The sequence below is a fragment of the Micromys minutus genome, assembly GCF_963924665.1.
Source record: "Micromys minutus genome assembly, chromosome: 30".
In the NCBI taxonomy this organism is placed as follows: Eukaryota; Metazoa; Chordata; class Mammalia; order Rodentia; family Muridae; genus Micromys; species Micromys minutus.
The window spans coordinates 14,475,305-14,497,660 of NC_137965.1; the positions used below are offsets into that span (position 1 = coordinate 14,475,305).

General features: G+C 42.5%; 1 protein-coding gene across 1 annotated transcript; it reads left to right on the forward strand.

Annotated features, from left to right (window-relative positions):
* Positions 1-6,342: 6,342 nt before the first annotated feature.
* MYCT1 (MYC target 1) lies at positions 6,343-19,571 on the forward strand. The gene is made up of 2 exons (XM_080941758.1): positions 6,343-6,477; positions 16,936-19,571. The coding sequence occupies exons 1-2, from the start codon at positions 6,426-6,428 to the stop codon at positions 17,448-17,450; spliced, it is 567 nt and encodes a 188-aa protein (XP_080797884.1). The 5' UTR covers positions 6,343-6,425; the 3' UTR covers positions 17,451-19,571.
* Positions 19,572-22,356: the final 2,785 nt, after the last annotated feature.

The following is a 22,356-nucleotide window of genomic DNA, read 5'->3' on the forward strand; positions in this document are numbered from 1 at the left end:
TGTCAGGTGAGCCACAACAAACTAGAACTCCAACTCCAGGGGCTCTTCTGCGGTCTTCTCATCTCTACAGAAACCATACCTGCGAGCGCGCATGCAACTAGAGATTCCAAGTAAGCTGGGAATGAAAGGCAACAGGAATATTTATCACTCCACCTGTTAATTCTTCATGGTCTGGAGCCAACTAGATCAACAATTCAACACTCCTCTTCTAGACTCTGACCAAAGAACTTTCTATGGCTGGACTGGACTTGCCCCTGTGATAAGCATTAAAGCAGACATCACCGCCACAGCGGGATTTTCCCCCAGGAAAACTGGCCTAAAGCACTTCGACCAGGAAATCGACAGCAAACATAGTTGCAGAAACGTTAAGGCAGGGGGTGGGGGGAGGGTGTTCCCCAGGGACTGCTGGCAAGGTTATCCGCATCATCTAAACAGAAGGTGAAGCTTTGAGAGCTAAACAGAAACTAGGGCCACCAGGTGTTCAGGTGACTGTAGAGAACTCAGTAACCATAACTACAACGGGGTGGAGTTCGCTTCAGCATCCACAGCCTACAGAAAGAGTCAAGAAACCCCATGCTCAAGAGGGACTGGGACGCCCCCCTCCCCATCCCCATACAAGAACATAATGGGATCTTTGAAAAGCAATGCAGTGCACAGTCAGGACCAGGAACAAGGAAAACAGCAGTTATAGGCCGGGAGAGGAGGTCCGCATGCAGGTCAGTGACCTACCTCATTCCTTTTACTTGCATTTCTCTCTCCTTCTCACTACAGCTGTTCTTCATCTGCCAGAGATTCCACTCTCCTGTGTCTCCACCCAGCATGCCCATCCCCTACCTACAGTCTTTTACATACACGGTAAGGGGAGCTTGGGAACAGACAACACTGCCCCCTATCGGTGGTGCCTTTTACTGTTTTATGCACTCCGGCGCTGCATCTTCTCTTTTCATCGTTCCTTTCTCCATTCCTGGACCCATTTTTCTTACTGTTCCCATCCCCCAAACCTGGAGGAGGTTTGAATCTCTTTACTTCCTCTTTTTAGTTCACCATTAGCCAAACTTTTTACTTCACCTTTTCCCTTGCCTCCTCTTACAACATAGTATCAAACTACACTGTCAGGATCTCTCCACCGTCATATTAGTAAGTCTCTCAGACCTCACGAGGGAGCTTCGTTGTACATGGATGGTGGTTAACGAGGAAACTCGCTATTGGTCAAGTTCGGAAAACAAGTCTCAGCCACAAATTGTCATCTATACCACACCCTCCCCTCCCCCCCTGCTCAAGGTTAAGAGACTATTGCAGAAGAGGGAGTTAAGAATACTTTAAAGTGACAGGTTGGGGGGGCGGGGCAGAACAAAAGACCATGGCAACTGTGATTGGCCGCACAATCTCTGCATCAGGAGTATATGGGCACCCAGACTGGAATCTGGGGTATGTGAGGCTGTTTATCTCTGTGCGTGCGTGCGTGCGTGCGTGCGTACGTGCGTGTGTGTGTGTGTGTGTGTGTGTGTGTGTGTGTGTTGTGGGGAGGGACACAGAACAAAGTTGAAAGGGATAGGAAAGAGATAAATCTGGGAGGAACTGATGAACATGATCAAAACACACCCTAAGAAATTCTAAAATAATAAAAGTTTACAGTACTCTACTATATATGTGAAACTTACTAAGAGGCTAGGTTTTCGGAATTCTTACCATATATACAGGAGAAAGTTAACTCTTGGGGTAATAGACAAATTACTTATGTACTGGCTGGTTTTGTGTCAACTTGACACAAGCTGGAGTTATCACAGAGAAAGGAGCCTCAGTTGAGGAAATGCCTCCATGAGATCCAGCTGTAAGGCATTTTCTCAACTAGTGATCAAGTGGGGAGGGCCCAGCCCATTGTGGGTGGTGCCATCCCTGGCCCAGCCCATTGTGGGTGGTGCCATCCCTGGCCCAGCCCATTGTGGGTGGTGCCATCCCTGGGCTGGTAGATCTGGGTTCTATAAGAAAGCAGGCTGAGCAAACCAGGGGAAGCAAGCCAGTAAGGAACATCCCTTCATGGCCTCTGCATCAGCTCCTGCTTCCTGACCTGTTTGAGTTCCAGTCCTGACTTCCTTTATGAAAGTGTAAGCTGAATAAACCCTTTCCACCCCAACTTGGTTCTTGGTCATGATGTTTTGTGCAGGAATAGAAACCCTGACTGAGACAACTTATATTTTCAAAAAAGGCTTATTTATCTTTTTTTATGTGCATTAATGGTTTGACTGTATAAATGAATGTACATCTATCACATTTGTGCCTGTTGACGCCTCTGAAACTGGAGTTACAGATGGTTGGGAGTTACCGTGTGGTTACTAGGAATTGAACCTGGTTCTCTACAACAGCAACAAGTGCTTTTAACTGTTTAGCCATCTCTCCAGCTCCCCACAAAAGTGAATTGGTTATCTTCATTATAGCGATCATTAAATACTTATAATTTTATTTATTACCTGTATCTCATTACATTTAAAGAGAATATCCCTAGAGTTGATATTTATCCAGAAGATGGCTGGCAGACCATAAAATAGGCTCTAAAGAAAGGCAAGGCTCTGCAGGACAAACTCTCAGCGTTCCTTGTTTCCTGGACATGCAGGTTGTAAACAAGGCTTCTGTGAAATTCCCAGTGGGCAGGCTGCACACCCAGTGTCAGGAGCCTGTGCTCGGCTCTACAAGTCCATGGTCCCAGCAGATGTCAAGATGCAGGTTAATGCTGAGTTATCTGTGACCAGCAGGCCTGAAGAAAGACATCTTCCGAAGGAAAACACAAAGTCTCCACAAATTCCCAGCCATAAAAGTCTATAAAACATAAGGTATACCTAAGCTCTTTTAAAATTTGAGGTTTACTTAAAACATGACTGTCAATTTCAGAAGAGGCCACCTTCTCTCTACCCTGAAGTCCCCTCGTGTAAGATCACCCTCCCATTTTTACTAAGGAGTTTCTTCTCTGGAGAAGAATAAAAGAGCAGCAGCAGCAACAAAAACTACCTGTGAAAGAGAATGAGGAGGAAGAGAAAGAAAAGGAAGAGGGGAAAAAAGAAGAAAAACGTATTCTAAATTCAAGTGATTCCTTGAATGTATATTGGATTTATACATTCAAAAATACTACCAATATCTTTAAATTCTTCTCCCAAATGGAATAAACTTCTCTAACACCATTTTATGAATATAGTTGGGTGACATAAACATTTAATGACTAAAACCTGAATTTCATCTAAGATCGGAAACAAGGCCTTTCCAGCCAACCCCTTGCCTAGTACATGGCTGACCCTAACTTCAGTCCCTAGTACTGGTCCAGTTTGTATTTCTATAACAATGTATCTAAGTCTGGATACATTGTTATATAGATACAATGTATCTAAGTCCGAACACATTGTTATATAGATGCACTGTATCTATGTCTGGACACATTGTTATATAGATGCAATGTATCTATGTCTGGACACATTGCTATATAGATACAATGTATCTAAGTCTGGATACATTGCTATATAGATACAGTGTATCTAAGGCTGATTTCCCTCACAGGTCTGGAGATTGAAGACACAGCACCACCTGTTGGCGGTGCTACCTGTGGCTGAAGGTACCACATGATGAAATCACACAGGAAGCAAGACTCTGAGGAAGGGCTGACTCACACATTCTAAACCTTCCTGTCACCAGTATTACTGTTCTGCTTTAGGAGGGGTGCCTGAGACAGGGCCTAGGTAAGTTCTCTTAGAAGAGAAGCCAGGGGCAAGATGTCTCACCTACAAGTTTATGAGGTGAGGGTGAGAAGACTCCACTTTTAAGTTTACATACAGTGTGCTGGTTTGAATAAGAATGCCCCACCCCACCCCCGTCCCTGTGAGCTCATATCTTCAAATGCTTCATTAAGTTGTAACACTTCTTGAGAAGGATTAGGAAGTGTGGCCTAGCTAGAGAAAGTGTGTCACTGGGAGTGGGCAGTCCCAGTGTCTCTCTCTATCTTCCTGCTGCCTGCTGATCCTGATCCAAATGTAGAACTCTCAGGATATTTCTCCAGCACCAAGTCTGACTGCACACTGCTGTGCTCCCCACTGTGATGATAATAGCCTAAAACTCCAAAACTGTAAGCCTGCCCCTGTCAACTGCCTTCTTTTATAGGGGTTGCCATGGTCATACTGTCTCTTCACAGCAATAGAGCGCTGACTAAGACATACAGCATAAAGATGGGAGGTTGAAAGTGTCCTAAATAAAATAATCACAGAGGGTCAGGGACAAGAGCATAGCAAGTGACAGCCATCGAGGGAGGCACTGACTTCCGGTAGAAGCCTAAATGAAGTCACTTAGTGATTCCTGGAATATTTGAGTTGAGAATATTCATCCAAATTCATTTTATGACTCGTAGAGAACGCAGGTCTAAGGACCCAAGTAGAGAAACAATGAAAAGCCAAAAAGCAGACCTGACATTTTTGTAAAGAAAAAAAAATCAACTTCCTGTTATGCCATGGTTAGTCACGGGGCCTGAAAATCACACACACACACACACTCACTTGGGTGGATCTATGCCAGGGAAAAATAAAAATCCTTAGCAAGTAACTTGTAAGCAGCGGTAAGAGCCAAGGCCGCGAACAAGCTTTTACAAACAAAAGGAATGGGTCCCTGGGTCACAGAGGGACAGAAAGCAAGTTTTCTTCTGGGCTCTCTGACCACCTACAAAAGTGAAAAAAGTATGGGCAGAACATGCAGGCAGCTAAACACAGGACAATGGCAGGAAGTCTCAGCCTCCATCTGAACCCTGAGACAGAGCAAGCTCCATTCCTACGCAGACAGAAACGGAGTCCTCCCTTCCACCCCCAAATCAGCCTGGATAGATCTTAGGAAGTTAGGAATGCTTGAGTATAATTTATTTGACATTAAGTAGCCTTTGGTGATATAAAACACATACTTAATGTACAGCAAGTGAGGAACTCTGTCTTATGCTAAGACCGGTGAGGAGTGCTTCTTAGTGTTTCAAGACACTGAATTTTTTCAAGGTACTATTTTTATACACGGTGTCAGTAGTACTAGAACTTAAAGGGGACCATTGAAATTCAAGCCCTTTTGTCTTTCTGGAGCAGTGATGTGATTATTTATCAGAAAGCATAGAAATAAACACTGGCAAAAAAATTAGAGAAATGAGTCCTCCTGTTTGCTTGGGAGATTCAAGTTTTCTGCAGTTGCTTCATTCTCTCTGAGATGGGCAGTTGTGTATATTTTAATCTCTGGCAAATTTGTAGCCAAATGAAATCTATGGAAATTGATACACACACACACACATATACACATATATACATATATATACACATACACACACACACACACACACACACACACACACACATATATATAAAGTGGGGAGAAACTGCTGCAGTTTTGGAGAACTGGGGTCCCTAAATGATTGGTCAGGTTGCCTCCTCCCACCCCACCCCCCACTTCTCAGGAACATGTTAGAGACTTCTGAAGGGTGACAGTTACCTCAGATGACCATGCCTCAACTTCCCAGAGTTCGCCCAAGAGTTCTCAAGAGTGCACACTGCAGGTTTCCAACCCAGAGATGAGTTTTACGGGGCACGAGTGACGTTTGGCACCTCCTTACCCCACTTTCAGTGCCTCCTGATGCACAGAGGGCCTACCTGATGAAGATAGGAGGGCACCAGCTATAATTTTCACTAGAATGGGATCACAGTGTCCCTGGCCAGGCGCTAAAACACGAACACACTGCTGTAATTGAACGTCTCACATTTCTACTCCCCCTGCACGCTCACATAGACACGCTCCTGATGTCTCACGTTCGAATCCCAATAAAAATGGTAACAAAATCCCAAACAAGCATATTTGAATACGTGGGAATAAATGGAATGAAGACATTTTTCAAAGTCAATATACCAGATACGGGGAGATGTTAGCTAGGAGTTTTATTGTCTGAGGTTTGTAAACAAAAGGTAACGGACGTAATTAAATATGAGCTTCTGAAAAACCCTCTCTGCCTGTGTGACAAGGTTTTCAACTTCGGAATGACACCTATTGCACAGTGTTACACACAGGTGAAGCCCAGGGCAGCAGCAAGGACCTTGCTTTCTTCCTCTGTTTGTAAACGAAGGACCCGGACTCAAGAAAATGTCCCTTGTCCCCAGACAGCTTTGGATGTGGCTGGAAGGAGGGCACTTAGGGAGGAAATGACGGGAAGGAAATAGTTTTGTGTCTGGGAGCCATGTGGAATTCCAAGATAAGAGAAACAGTTGCTAATTCGAGTATAAAAGCAGGAAACATGATACACTTACTTCCTTTTATGTAAACACAAGCATACGTGGGTTTTCGTGAAAATTATTTCTCTCTTGCTCTACCACAAAGGGGTAGAATCAAACCGCCTGTGGTGGACACACTGGCTTCGTTTTCTTGTGGACATTATGACTAATAACACAACGAGTTTAGGGAGTCCTTGGCCAGAAAACTTTTGGGGTAAGCTACCTTTCCTTCACTGCTTTTAACTTGTTAAGATGCACAGAAACTCTGCATGATTTAGTACAGCATTGGGAGGCTCTAAGGCAGTTTGATTGCCATAACTCTCTGGTGATGGGTTCAATAAATATATTTCAAGAAATATATTTATAAAATGTTGTCAGAATAAGCTACAGAAGCATTAAAGATGAATCAAGCATTATGCTTGATTGGCATTAAAAATTTGTTTAAAAAATAACTAGATATTTTTTTGGAAGTGAAATTTTAAAACAAGTAAACATCATAGCTAAATGGAATATAACACGTGGGTTTTGTTAGATTGTTACATTTTATTTGTCTGAAGGTGGTGGAGTCTGTATTTTATCTCATGAAACCAAGGTGTTCTACAGAAGGTTTTGAAGTCTGTATTTTTTGACCATGTTATCCTTTTTAAGTTTCAAAGTGAATTTGAACAACGAATCTATTCGTGGCTGACTTTAGAGTACGGTGGCGTGGATAATGTGGAATTAAAATGAAACTGGGAATCTAGAAAAGCTGATGTAGAGATAAAATATACTGTTTCTCGGGAAACCTGCCACCAAAGGAAGAGAAACGATACGATACCACAGTGCACTTTGGCTGAGGCTACTCAGCTCAAGGTCTCAAAGCAGGGAGGTGCTGGACCAAAATCACCATCCACTCCAGGACAGATCCTGGAGGCAGGCGTTGGGATGTGCAAAGATGTTACCAGGTTTGACAAAATGTGTTAGTAAGGGGAATAATTTAAGTTAAAACCAGAAGGAACTTTAAAGTTTATTAAGAGGGCTATACTCTTATTATGTGAAGGATGGTTTTTTTTCCCCTTACAACTTTATTTTTAAAAAAGAGAGATACATGTACAGATTTTTAAGAGCATTTTGGAATAAAACTATATGATTATATTTTTGTCAGCACTTGATTTTTTTTAGGGTTTAATAGTATGCATTGAAATCTTACTAGTTACCATAAGCATAAATTACATGTAGAACAGAACATAACGTGGAAACAGTCAAAGTTTTCTTGGTGTGTATAGATTGAACGTAATGATTTTTAAATACCAAAAATTGCCACAAGGCTATCTTCTTAACTCTTGAGTTATTAATGATTTAAGGTCTAGGTATACCCCACTCTGAGAGGGTGCTATATACTTTATTTTTCCTAAGAAGGACTGAGGCTTTCACTTTCTGGCCTTTGGTTGTTTTTTTTTGGGGTTTTTTTTTTTTTTTTTTTTTTGAGTTTCATATGGCCTGTAAGTTGTTTCTGGGGTATTCAGAGCTTTCTGGGGCTAGTATCCAACTATCAGTGACTGCATATTATGTCTGTTTTGTGACTGGGTTACCTCACTCAGGATGATATTCTCTAGATGCATCCATTTTCCTAGGAATTTCATAAAGTCATTGTTTCTAATATCTGAGTAGGACTCCATTGTGTAAATATACCACAATTTTCTTATCCATTCATCTAGCTTTTGGCTATTATAAATAGAGCTGTTATGAACATGGTGGAGCATGTGTCCTTATTGAATGTTGGAGCATCTCTGGGGTATATGCCCAGAAGTGGAATAACTGAGTCTTCAGGTAGGACTATGTCCAGTTTTCTGAGGTACCTCCAGAAAGGATGGGTTTTTAATTATCTCAGAAAACCGTCTGGAAGTAAGACTGTGGCAACTGTCTGGTAAATACGGAGCAGTCGCAGCAACCTGGCCCTGGCAATCTGACATATTGATCTATTACCACGGATATTTGCACAAAGGGAATTAATTAGTTAATTATTGTTTTATTAATTGATGCACCTGCTTCAAGTTTTAAGGGACTCAGCATAAGAAGATGAGAGGAAAGAATAAGCCATTCCTATGTCAAATAAGTCTCAAATCAAGAGAAAAGAAACTTTGAATTCTGAATGGCCTAATGGTGTGTTTGTGGAAATATCTACTGTCCTTATTTATAGCGATGAAAACAGCTCGGGTGCATCTAAGTTAATTTATCATCACAAAACATTGTAACTTATTCCAATGTAAGTCATCCCAAGGGTAAAGATTGATACAGAAAAGCCAGTTTCTGACTTTTCAAACTATTCAAGTTAATCTCCAGGTTCATAAAGGCAACACAAGTCATTCTTCACTGGTTGGAGTTGAGATGGCTTTCATTAAAGTAAATCTGACGCTCTGAGCTCATGCCTTTATCCTGGCATTTAGATGCCTTAGTAAGGAAGTCCATCTGTGCTAGAAGGAATTCAAGAGTCCCATGTCATAGTTACTGCTCCCTTCTCGTGACATGCAGATGTGGCTTAGTGAAAACTGAGAGGGTGCTATTGTATTGCTAAATACTTTTAAACCAAAGCAAAAACGGGGAACCAAAAATTATAACTTCAGTATATAGATTATAAATATTTTCTGACATACATCATCAGTCCTTTCTTTTTTCATCCTGTTCTGCATCTAAGCTAATATCTGTCTTGATGACCTGTCCCTCAAAATATTGCCTTAGAAATCATGCACAGAGCGGTGGAATCTGCTTCCAAGAGGAATCTCTCTCTCTCTCTCCCTCCCTCCCTCTCCCTCCCTCCCTCCCTCCCTCCCTCCCTCCCTCCCTCCCTCCCTCCCTCCCTCTCTCTCTCTCTCTCTCTCTCTCTCTCTCTCTCTCTCTTTCTGTGTGTGTAGCCCTTTGAATTAAGAGAATTAAAACAAAACAAAATTAAAACACACATTGCGTAGACCATAACAACTCGTAGGAACTTCTCAAACAACATGTCAAACATGCATAAAAAATTCAAAAATATTACTTTCTGGCTTACTTAAGGAATGCAAAAAAAAAAAAGAAAAGAAAAAAGAAAAAAAAAGTAACAATAGTCAGTTGTCACAAGTGAAGCTAGCCGACAGGTTTTCAAAGCACTCATTCGGTCAGACCTACTAAACATGGCACGAGCGCCAAAGCCATTGGTGCTGGCCAATAGCAGGAGTGGCCTGAGACCACTGATGCAGATGATCCCACCTGGCTCCCCCACCTCTCCCCATGAATTCACTTCCCTTCTCTGTAAACCACCCCAGAAAGGAAGCAGGAAACACTGACCCTCGAAGTTTATTGGGGACAGGTGACTGTGTTGTGGAACTCGCGTGTTCTCTTAGGACTTGTGAGTCACTGCAAGACACTTCCATTTCCCTCGCCTGTCTTACTGCTGTGTGGTTTTTGTTTTTGTTACTGTTGTCTAACAGTCTGGCTAACACTGGCAAAAACTGGGGTATTTCTTGATGTATGGGCTTGCATTTATTCATCTAATTGATCTCCTCGCCCCCCCCCAATATTATTTCTCTTTTGAAAGAATTGCATTCTAGGAGGTGATTATGTGTTTCTCCACATGCGAATAGAAGCCTATAAATAAATCAGTAAACGATACGGTAACTCCTACTTTGTTACATATCATTATATTACATGCAACAACCAAGAATGAGAATATGCCATAGAAGTTAAAATATGATTAAGTAATCCCTGAATCCTTCTTAGAAGAGAGATGGGTTATTACCTATTTCTAGAAAACTCAATAGCCTCCAGATAAAAAGGTACATCTAGGGCTGGAGAGATGGCTCAGAGGTTAAGAGCACTGACTGCTCTTCCAGAGGTCCTGAGTTCAATTCCCAGCAACCACATGGTGGCTCACACCATCTGTAATGATCTGATGCCCTCTTCGGGTGTGTCTGAAGACAGCGACAGTGTATTTACATATATAAAATAAATATGTCTTTAAAAAAAAAAAGGTACGTCTAAGAACGATGTTCTGTCCATTCATTTCCGACCGTTAGCATTCAGACCTCTTGGCTCATTTATTTACTATGAAGCTTTGCCTGACCTTATTACGCAATGTATAAAGGTGATCCATTGTCTGAGAGTTTGGGCATTCGGGAAAACTGTTGTCAGCCACCAGGGCATGTGTGCAAAGACACAAATGGCTAATCAGAACATCCGTATATGAAAATTACACGGACAAACTTGGGAAGTCAGAACGGAGACAGATTTCTTTAAGATTCTCAATAGCAATGCAGAAGTTTAAGTTAATATGACAGAATCTCTGGCCCCCGCAGTGAGTCCAGGCTACCCGTGTCCTGCTTTCTTTGGGTTTCTCGCTAAAGTTGGAAATGGCCTGTGAGGTCTGAGGATGCCCTCGGGTACAAGGGGGAGTGGACCAAGAGTTCTTGATCAAGGTCCTCTGCTGACATCTACTGACAAGTGTGCCCCAGCTGTTCTGGGGATTATATTTCTCTCCCTGTCTTCATGGCTGGAGCCCCCTTAACTGCAAAGCCAGGTTCTTGTGTTCTGTGCACAATTCTGACTAGCAGCATTTTTTTTTTCATTCCTGTGAGGCGCCCTGATTGGTTTTCTGACTCTCATTCCAATAAGGTCTCATCTGTCTCCGTGCACAAACAACCTTTAACATTCTCCCATAATGCTGGAACTTCAGGAGCTTAGCTATTGTTCTGCCCTTCTGGTATCCAGGGAGCTTGTTATTCTCTCTGCATGCTGTTAACCAGGGATCTAGGGGAGGATGCTCACTACCGGGATATCCTGAGACACGAGTAAGGCTGGCGAGATGGAGGGATGGAGGAACGACCTCATTCCTCGGAGCCCTCATTGCGTATACACTGTAAAGCTGTTCTGCTTTCTCTCTCCAGTCTCTTTACACTGCTCATACAAAAACCACAGGGGTTCTACTTTCTCCTCCCTGCTACGGTTTATACAAAAACCTATCCATGTGTGTTCTTGGTGCTTCTAGTAATTTGAAACAGAAAAAGAAACAGACAACAAGCCGCATTGTGGTTATAAATCTTGTTACTGCCGTGCCGTGCTGGCTTACAAACTGATGCTACAGCCTTCGTGTTTACTGGTTCTTTGGTAGTTTGGGAGTAAAAACAGCTATTACTGTACATCCTTGCTTGTCGTCTTACCCTGCTCTGAGGTAGCCGAAGGCAAAGAGGGATACAGATTGATTTGTTAGGGAGCCAAGGGGTAGTATGCTTGGCTAAGATTCCCTCAGCCTATAAAAAACGATATACATGAATCTATAGAAAGGAGGTGTCCTGGCTTCTAGAAGAAATGTGGCTTTTAGGGGTCTAGCAAGCAGACGAAATAAGATGTTTGCAGGGTGTTGGGATGGTGGTGGAGCAGGCATGGGCTGTGCACGGGTCTCCACGATGTTCTCTCAAAATAGCCACATAGCCCGTATCTCAAGCTCATTTCTTCCATTGTATATAAAGACAACTATGCATTGTTGCATACGAACAGCCTGTTAATTATTTCCTTGTGACTATTATTTAGGGACTTTAAAGAGCAAATGTTGACAACTATAACTCCTTAAAATACCTGCATCTAGAGTCTGCCTCTCACTGGGCTCCAGCCAGCTGGGATTAGCACTGAGGTACAGCTCACAAAAGTGTATGTACTCGCTGAGTACCTGATCTCCAGACTTCTGCGATGAAACCACGAGAACTGTCTCTTCCTGCCACACATAAGTTAGCTTTAGGTATCAATGTCATGCAAGCCTTGTAAAGCAAGTCAGAAGCATTCATTACTTCCTGACTATCTGAAAGCGTTTATGGAGAAGTTGGGTTGGGTAATTATTTATTACTTAAAAAATTCACTAGAGGTGGTATTCCATATGACATATATGACACTTTTAGCTGGAAATTTGAAAATAACATGTCTATAATTTCAAATTATTTTTAATTGTGGTGTATGCGTAGGTAGGTACCCACATAAGTCAGGGTCCCCACAGTGGCCACAAGTGTTGGATCCAGCCAGAGCTGAAGTTATGGGTGATTGTGAGCTGGTCTATGTAGGTGCTGCAAGAACAGCAAACCCCCTTAGCCACTGAGCTATTCCTCCAAACCCACACTCATTTTTGAAACATTAGAGGTTCGCTCAGATTTTCCAGTGGCCTCCTTTCTTAGTTATGACAGTCTGTGTTTCCTAAGAATTTGCCACTAGAGTTATATTTTCAAACACATCAGGTAAAATTCATGTACACTATGTCGCCATATCTTCTCAATATTTTATTATGAAAGTGCTCACTGTACAAAAACATTTTGTAAGAATTCTGCAGTAAAGATTGATCCCTTCTGGGCCTGGCTTTATTTCGGTTGCCACACTGTCTCTCAGATTTATCTACAAAGTTTGAAATTACAGAATTTCCTGTCTGACATTTTTAGGCTAAGTAATAATATCCTGCTATTATTGAATATTCATAATAGACACATATCAACTATAAGCCACTAAGTAACACAGTTTGTTTTGAGAGTTGCCTTGTTTGGGGTTTTTGTCATGCAAACATTACAGACTGTACACTCACAAATCAAAATGGATTTGACAGTGTAAGTGATAGGGCCACTTGGACCACTGTCAGGATGGATGGTGGTAGCCATGTGCCTTTCATCCCTGCACTCAAGAGGCAGAGGCAGGTAGATCTCTGAGTTTGGGGCTAGCCTGGTCTACAGAGTGAGTTCCAGGCTAGCCAGAGCTATCCTGACAGAAACCATGTCTCAAAAATAAAATAGAATAATAAAAAAGCAAGCAAGCAAGCAGTGTAATAAAGGCAGCCTGTCACTCACTAAACTCTCATGGTGTTACTCAGGACTCCATGTATTCAACTCATTCATCTGATGATGGACATTCGGGTTGTTTCCACGTCCAGGGAATTGTGATCAAGTACAATTGGATAAGACCACTTCCAAAGCTTCCAAGCCCGTGTTTATTTGTCCATTAATCTATTCAAGGTAGCGGCTGTAACACTATAAAAAATAACCATGAAGGTATCTGCAAACACACCTCTGAAAGAACAGATTAGAATCTGGGATGAGACCTTGGTGAGAAGCGTATTTACTGGATAACAAGAGAGAGGCATCAAATGGTGAACTCCGCCCATCGAGGCGAGGGCTTTCAGGTGGGAGACTTTGGTCCATTTTTAGGAGTTTGCTTTTACTCTCCTGGAAGCGGGGAAGTGTGGATACACGTGTGCTGTGATTGGACTAATCTCGATTTCAAAGAGAGGGCACCTGGATCTGTGGATGCTACCGCAAACGGAGCAAGTATAAACCGTGAAGCCTGCTAAAAAAGTTGCGATCTCCTTGTACACGCGGCGGCGTGCACGTAAGGCCACAGGATAGACCAGGCAAGGCTGAATCCCGTTTTGTTGTTGACCCACAGAGAACTTCCCAGCATATGTGACAAACCTAGACTGCATTTGTGCTTTACATAGTCAGCCAATTGCAATCGCTCACATTTCTGTGCCCTTAATTCTATTCCCCCCGAATGTCTTTCCACCACAACATTTCTACCACTGACCCCAACCTCATCTGCACTTTAGGAAGCAGAGAACTCATGATCTCTTTCGGGCGGGGGTAAACTTATGATTCCGCAACTGCAGGGCTTTGGATATATCATTAACCAGCGGGTGATTTTATGATCACTTACGAAAATCACTAACAAATCCAACAGTCGTCCACTAGATGGCGACCTCTACTAATTGTTCACACCGTTTACAGCTTGGAGGTTGTGATTTTGTTTACTGAAATTTTAAGACCTTCCCATTGGAAGATGCAGTGCCTATGATTGTTAGGGGCACACAACAGGGCAAACACCGTGAGTGTCTCATACAGCTGTCGGTAGGAGCGGGAGCTCCCCGGGGGCTTAGATGCCAGTCACTAATTATGTTGGCACAACATTTATTTGAGGGGGGTGGGTGGCTATGCTTAATTTAATGTACATACTATGTCTCACTAATGTTAGCGTTTGTTCCTTTTGCCTTCAAAAAGAGAACTGCATTCTTCTAATAATATTGAAATTGTATGCTTTTGGTTGTTTCTTTTGCTCTCTCTCTCTCTCTCTCTCTCTCTCTCTCTCTCTCTCTGTCCGTCTGTCTGTCTCTGTCTTGGAAAATGGTGCTTTTCAGGACTATCCTTGCCAAGACATTGCAGAACTTCTATAGCTTCTTTGTATTGAGACTTTTAGGTTTGGGAGCATTGATAAAGTTAATTTTGAATCATTTTGTATAAAAGTAAGATAAATTTCAGGTTCAATTATATTTATTTGATTTTTTAAAAATAATATCTGACTCTACAAAATCTCTAAGAACATTGACCTCCAATGCTAGGACTTCTTGTTTTCATGAGAAAGATTTTGGAACAACAGTACCGGGTTCAGTCGCTTTGTCCTACAGATTGTTAGAATTTAAAGGACTTAGTTTTTTGGTTGAGGGTGAGGTGTTTTAGAAACTTTAAAAAAAGTATTTATTGTATATGAGTACACTGTTGCTATCTTCAGACACACCAGAAGAGGGCATCCGATCTCATTACAGATGGTTGTGAGCCACCAGGTGGTTGCTGGGAATTGAACTCAGGACCTCTGGAAGAGCAGTCAGTGCTCTAACCACTGAGCCATCTCTCCAGCCCTTTGGAAAGTTTTGATGTGATCATATGTGAAGATATTCCCAGTAACAATAAAGACAACTTTGCCACAGGACACTCACATGGTATCAGGAGGCGAGGGGACACCATGACATAAATCCTAATGTTAGGTAGTCAGGATTGTGTTACACATTTATTAACATCTATTTATTTTGTTTCTAGATATTCTATATGCTACAGCAATAAGCTGGGGGAAGGCTAGACAATTATAACCCCTAACTCCCTTCCTTTAAAAAACCAGATCTGTGAGATTTGACAAAGTCACCAATATTTATTCAGCGAGGAAAGGGATAGGGTTGGATCCACAACTGTCTTACTGAATAATTAATGTGTATTTGCTAACCAACGCCCACCTCAAAGTAGAGTTGCTTAGAAGAATGATCGGATGCTTAGCTGACAGTTTAGGATTGGCAATTCAGCACCTGTTCAGCAAGATGGATTTTTCTGCTGGGCTTTTGGGCCGCCCCACCAACAGATGGGCTTTGCCCGACCTTGAATGCCCTGGAGCAACTCACTCCTCGTGTCTTGTCAAGGAGAGCAGGCTATTGGTCAGAGGCACAGAATATACTTCTGTATCTTTCATTAGCCACCAAGCTAGCTTGGCTTTATTCCTCGGCCCGCTGTGAAGAGATCCCCAAGACAAGCAGGTGGAAGCCAAAAGAAAGTCTCTTACAATTTAGACCTGGACTCAGAAAGCTTCAGTTTCCCTGTGTTCTGTTGGTCAAATGAGTCAAACTGATAGCCCAGAGAGTAAGGGATTAGACCCCACCTGCTCACGGGAGTAAAAACAAATAATCTCTACCCATGACCCCAACATCAAAAGCTATAAGCATCTTTCCAGTATGTGGCTCTTTGCCTGCAGAATTCTTTTATAGGCAGTTAAATCTACACCTTGCCTTTTTACTTAAGAGTTACTCGTTTTTGTATGAGAAAGACAGTACTTAGAGTAGGTCTGTAGGAATGAGGTCCCCAGACAAAATTAATGTCTCACTATAAGGAAAATTATATATATATATATATATATATATATATATATATATATATATATATATATATATATATATATATATATATATGGACTGGAAAGAATGAATGGCTTTGGGGACAGAGCAAATGGCCCAATTTGGAGTTAGCTCAGGCAAGATGAAGATTGTGCGGAGCACAATGTGAAAGGTGCTTCAAATATCCAGAGAGGTTTTTCATGCAAGGTAGAGGCTCGGCCACTCCATCCCACTCATGGAGAATAGGCTTCTAACTTGTAGGCAGCACCTCCATGGGGCAGAGAGGACGATGTGTACAGATAGACGTGCCTGCAGAGGGAATCCGGCACAAATCCAAGCTCCGTGCACTGCAGCTGGTGTGCAATGCAAAGTCTGTGGCGATTCATGAGGTGGGGGCTTCGCTGTCACAGCAGACAGGGAGAGACGTGAGCTGGAACCCGAGGCGTCTGCAGTGAGCTCTGTCATCACGGAGTCAGGGATCTGAGAGTCTGGGTGTGCAGGAAGTATGACATGAATCAGTCAGCCCTCCAGATGGTTCTATCTCTACCCTCCCTACCTCAGATAGCGGGCAGGAAGACGGGTCCCCGAGTGACTGCAGGTGAGAGAAATCAGTGCGACACGGCAAAGCAGACCGTGGGGGGAGGGGAAACACGCTTAGCATTGTGGTGACCTTCTTTACCAAGGGGCACATTAGCCACAGTCATAATTCAAAGGAAATGAGCTGTGGACATTTGTAGTTCTACAAGAAAAACTGGTGTGTTAAACCTTCTTTTCTAATTTCTCAAGTTGATAGAGAAACGCAAGCGAACAATGTTTCTTTGTAGCTTTCTGTTTGAGTAAATGGAGTCCTGGTCATTCTCTGTTAATTCGAAGTACGTTCAAATTCAGCGCCCATTCCATGAATTACAGTCCATACTTTCCCCTGTGTGTTTTTAACTGAATGTCTTTGAAATTAGAACTATTGGCTTATTGGCTGATTCTTTGTTTCAGAGGACCTAATAATGTCCTTCACTGTATCCGTGGCCATTGGGCTCGCAATCGGAGGATTTCTCTGGGCGCTGTTCGTTTTTCTGTCTCGAAGAAGAAGAGCCAGCGCGCCCATCTCTCAGTGGAGTCCTACCAGGAGACCCAGGTCTTCCTACAACCACGGCCTCAACAGGACTGGGTTCTACCGGCACAGTGGCTGTGAACGGCGAAGCAACCTCAGCCTGGCCAGCCTCACTTTCCAGAGACAAGCTTCCATGGAGCTGGCAAATTCCTTCCCCAGAAAATCAAGCTTCAGGGCTTCGACTTTCCATCCCTTCCTGCAATGCCCACCACTTCCGGTGGAAACCGAGAGTCAGCTGATGACCCTGCCTGCTTCCACCACCCCATCCACCATCAGCACCGCACACAGTCCCAGCCGGCCAGACTTCCGCTGGTCCAGCAACAGCTTGCGGATGGGTCTTTCCACACCGCCCCCACCTGCCTATGACTCTATCATAAAGGCATTTCCCGATTCCTGAGTCTGGGGTTTCGTTGTTTTTCATTCTTTTTATTTTTTTTAAGGTCTCTTTTAGGAAGAAAATGATTTATAGGTTAAACGGAATTTGGGGGCCATGGCCCCTGTGAGTAATTTTCCAAGTTAATAGGCTCATGAAATCCGAACATAACCGATAAGGCATGGTTGATGTTTTTCTCACTTACGTCTCACAAAAGTATTCTTTTCTCAAAGAAGTCCAAAAAAAAATTTATGTATTTTTTTGGATTCAGTGTGAGGCGTTGAATTAAAGATCCTGATTAAAGATGCTAATGTAAAATTCATGTGTATTTGTATGTTTTAGGTTTTAAAAGACTCTAGATGTCTGAGTAGGATTATAATCCCCCATTCGCTTTCCCACCAGACTGCTGACAAACCAAAATCACGAAAACAAGGAAGTCCAGCGTTCCTTTTGGGCCAAGACTGAGTCACTGGCGTCCTTGAATTTTAGAGCTTTCGTGGTGTGCGTTGACGATACGATAGAACAGCGCATGTTCTAAAAGCCTAGGGTTTCTTTCAGTTCTGGATGGGAGTCAAGCGAAGATGCCAGGCTGCGTTGGCAGCATGGGGGTGGTTCCATTTTCACAGTTGCCTTGTTCTCTTCCCCACATAGATGTATCTTGTAGTTCTTCCCAATACAATCCCTTATACCACTGATACAAAACCCTTGGGCTTAGGGGCGTGAGGCTTTAACATGCCTGCTGGGGTGATGTCATTGCCACAGCAACGGCAGCCTCAGTTTATCCGTTCTAAGCACAGGTTTTTATTTAGCATCCAGTGACGTTTTTACTCTCTTGGATTCGGAGCCTACAACTAGGAGAACGCTTTATCAAGGGTAGTAGTTCTGAACCTGTGGGTCATGACCTCTTTCGGGATCAAACTCCTCTTTCATGGGGGTCACCTAAGACCATTGGAAAACATAGATATTTAACATTGCAATTCATAACAGTGGCAAAATTACAGTTATGAAGTTAACAACAAAAATCATTTTGTGGCTGGGGGGGGGGATCACCACAACACGAGGGACTGTGTTAAAGGGGTCAGAGCATCAGGAAGGTTGAAAACCACTGTTCTAGGAGAAACTTCCATGTTAACTCTGTGGTCAACTAAGAGTGTTTCTACAGAAATAGTCCACGGTGAAAACACACTGCATTTCTGGGCAGCAATTCCTCCTGGGTCATCTTAGGCACCATCCCATCCATGGGTGATGTTCTGTTAATCCAATCTCTATGGCCTTTATAAGGTGACTAAAGTAGGCTAAAAGGTCACTGTTTCAGGTGGAACCCGCATCAACAGGTGGGAACATCTTTAATATGGGTCCCAGAGACTTAGTGGTCCTTTTGCTTCGAAGACAGGGATTCACTGGGGGACTATTCAGAAAGCTTGTAGTTCACATCAGCCACATCAAATAGCTTGTACAATTGTTTATTCTTCTGTGCATTTGGGGGGGGGTAATACCCAGTGGTCTCAGCCAATGGTGTCTGAACATGGTTCAAGAATACAATTCCTTTCACAAAAGATCCCCATACAGCATTTCTTTATCGGTTTTATCAAATTTGTTCCAGCCATTGTTCCTCAAGAGAAACTGGTCTTCAAAATGACCACCAAAATGCCTTGTAATTCAATACGCAAGAGAAGAAGGAAGGAAAATATACGAAGCAAAACAGGAAGCTTGGAGAAGAGCCACTGTATGGGCAGCCGGCTGCTTTACTAAGGACATGTAGAAACTGTAATATATCCACGGTAAGATCTCATGAGAGAGCATCAGCTTAGTAACAAGGCTAATTTTAGGTTGTATGTCATCCTCAGTGTCTAACATGAGAAGCAAGAGAGGCATGCTTTTTATTGGTGATTTATATTGGGAATGAAAACCATCCCTGCATCCTCCTGAGGGAAGGAAATGAGAGCATAGGTCCTCGGGTTCATTTGGCTATTTGGCAAAATTCTTACCTGATCCTCAGCCTCAGTTATGAAATGACCAAGAGAAGTGTTCTTATAAATATTGTGTTTTGCATGAAATGTGAAGTTAAAGCTGAAGCTAGAAGTATTTGTGGTTGTAATTGTTTTTTTTTTTCTGATTATGAAATAAAAGTGATGTTAATTTCAATTCACAGCTTATCTCTTGACTGGTGAAAACATTTTTCATCAATAAAGGAATCTGTAAAACAAAACTGTAAAATAGAAAAATACCTATTTTTTTTCTAGACAGTCTCACTATTAGCATTGACTGACTTGGAACCTGCAGTGTAGACCAGACTAACCTGGAACTCCCAGGAATCAGCTTGTCTCTGCCTCCTGTGTGCTGGGATTAAAGTCTTGCACTACCATGCTTGCTTTAAAAAAATCTAATGAAGAAATAATGTGGAGTTTAACGATTATTAGTTGACCTCAGCATTGTGGTACTTGCCTGTAATCCTAGAACACTGAGGAAAGAAATTTCATCATGAATGTGAGTCTAGCCTGGATTATACAACATATCTATACTTTAATAACACAATAACTGGCAGTGAATAAAAATATCTGGTGGTCCAGTGTTTGCAAATGAGGGTACCAAGTTCTTTTCCCCATGAAAATGTCTGGCAGAGACAAGATAGAAAGAAAGAAAGAAAGAAAGAAAGAAAGGAAGGAAGGAAGGAAGGAGGAAAGGAGGAAGGGAGGGAAGGAGGGAGGGGGAAAGGAGGGAGGGAGGGAAGGAGGAAAGAAGAAACACGGTAACAAATATTTACTATGGGACTTAATGTTTTTCCTGAGAATGTGCCTCTGTGCGCTTAAAATATTTTAGCTGGTTTTTTTTTTTTTTTTTTTTTTTTTTTTTTTTTGACTATTGCTTTAGCTATTTATAAGAGAACATATCACATCACCATCAGCAAATACATAAAGAAATAAAGACCCTTTCCATGTTTCTGGTGACCAGGTACATCGGGTCTGCCCTTTGAAAAGAGTTCTAATAAAATGGACCAAGATCCCTGGATAGCTGGGGTTATACCTACAGTCCTAGTATATGGGAAATAGAGGCAGAAATATCAAGGATTCAAAATCATAAACTACATAGCAAGTTTGAGATCATGCTAAGCTGTAGGAGACCTTGTCTCAAAATTAAATAAGGTATAATATCCTTGTATTGACCTCAACATGCCTGTCAAGCCCAAAATGTTTTATATTTTTTTAAAACAATATGTTTCTCTTAGGCAGACAGACCAATCATGGTAGAATAGCCATGCATGTCCGAACCAGAACGTTCTATAATATGGTATGAAACTTATCAGATTTACAATGTTTTCCTTTGAGGCTAGAAATAATTAAGAGGAAGGAAGGGAGCAGGAGAGACTTGCCAACATGGGTGGCTTTGAGAGGAAAAAATACTGGGAAACAGAGGCGGGGAGTATGGGGGGGTCACAGTCCCCTTTTAGCAAACCCTCATTCCTGAAGGTGGTATGCGCCATTGTATGAGTCTACACCTTGGAAAAAATGGACTCCAAGCTTGTTAAAAATAACAGGAGATGAGAAGTACATCCTCAGGGTGTGTGCTAGAGAATATCTCCGTCCTGACTCAGGCAATTAGACCCCTGTGGCAGACAGGAGCCTTCTCCTGGGAACGCATTCTTTACACTTGTCTAAATCTCGCTCAAGTATACGGTACTGTCCAGAGGGCTGGCAGTACTCGGTGGACAGGACACCCCCTGAGGATTCCCAACCTCTGACTCTGTCTTTTCACGTGAAATGTGATTCTTCATCTTCTGAGCAAGGTTCACAGGGTACCCCAGAACACTGACTTTTATGAACCCATCTCTGAACAGGCGCTGCGGAATCAACCGTTCAGGGTTCATAGAGGTTTGCGGAGACTGAAGTACCGATCACAGAGCCTGAATGGGTCTGCCCTGGGACCTCTGCATACGTTATTGTTGTTAGCATGAGGTTTTTGTAGGACTCCTAACAATGTGTGTGGGGGCTGTCTCTGATTCTCTCCTGCTATTGAGACCCTTTTTCTCCTACGGGGTCGCCTCACCCAACCTTGATAAGAAAGTTTGTACCTAGTCTCACTGCATCTTTTTATACTGTGTTCCGTAGATACTTCTGAGAACCCTGCTCTTTTCTGGAGGGAAACAGAGTAGCGGATCTTGGGGAGAGGAGAAGTAGGAAGGGCTGGGAGGAGTGGAGGGAGGGGAAACTGTGGTAGGGTTGTATTGTATGAGAGGAAGGATACATTTTAAAAATCCACCTCTCTGTCTGAATCCAAGTTCTAAACGGATATGAGAAGATGCCTGCAGAGAGAGGTTCATTTCCTTCATGGAATTCTATGGCAAGGGACCAGCAGAATAGAATGTGGCTGGCATGTGATTTTGCATTTCTTCATTCAGAGTAATAAATTCTCTTGGACGCCAACAGAGTCGTGAGCATCTACAGACATATCTCTTCCTGTTTAAGAACTCCTAGAACAATGACTTGTACACTCCTGTAAATTTTGCAAAACATTTTTTAAACGATGCAATGTCATACACATAGCATTTTTCCAGGGGTTCCTGTACCTCAGGTGTGTTCCCACATTGAGATAATATAAGGAAATACAATCCATTTGCTTGATTTGATTTGAAAAGCAAGACATCCCTGCTTAGCTGTAACCAAAGGACCTCCAACTGTGACTCCAGTATAGGCATAGTGTTCACTAAAGAGCTTTTTAAAGAGATTTATTTTATGTATATGAGTACACGGTCACCATCTTCAGACACACCAGAAGAGTGTATCAGATCCCATTTCAGACGGTTATAAGTTACTGGGAATTGAATTCAGGACCTCCAGAAGAGCAGCCAGGGCTCCTAACAACTGAGTCATCCCTCCAGCCCTACTAAAGGCCTTTATATATAGTAGATGATACTTTTAATATAGTAAATGAC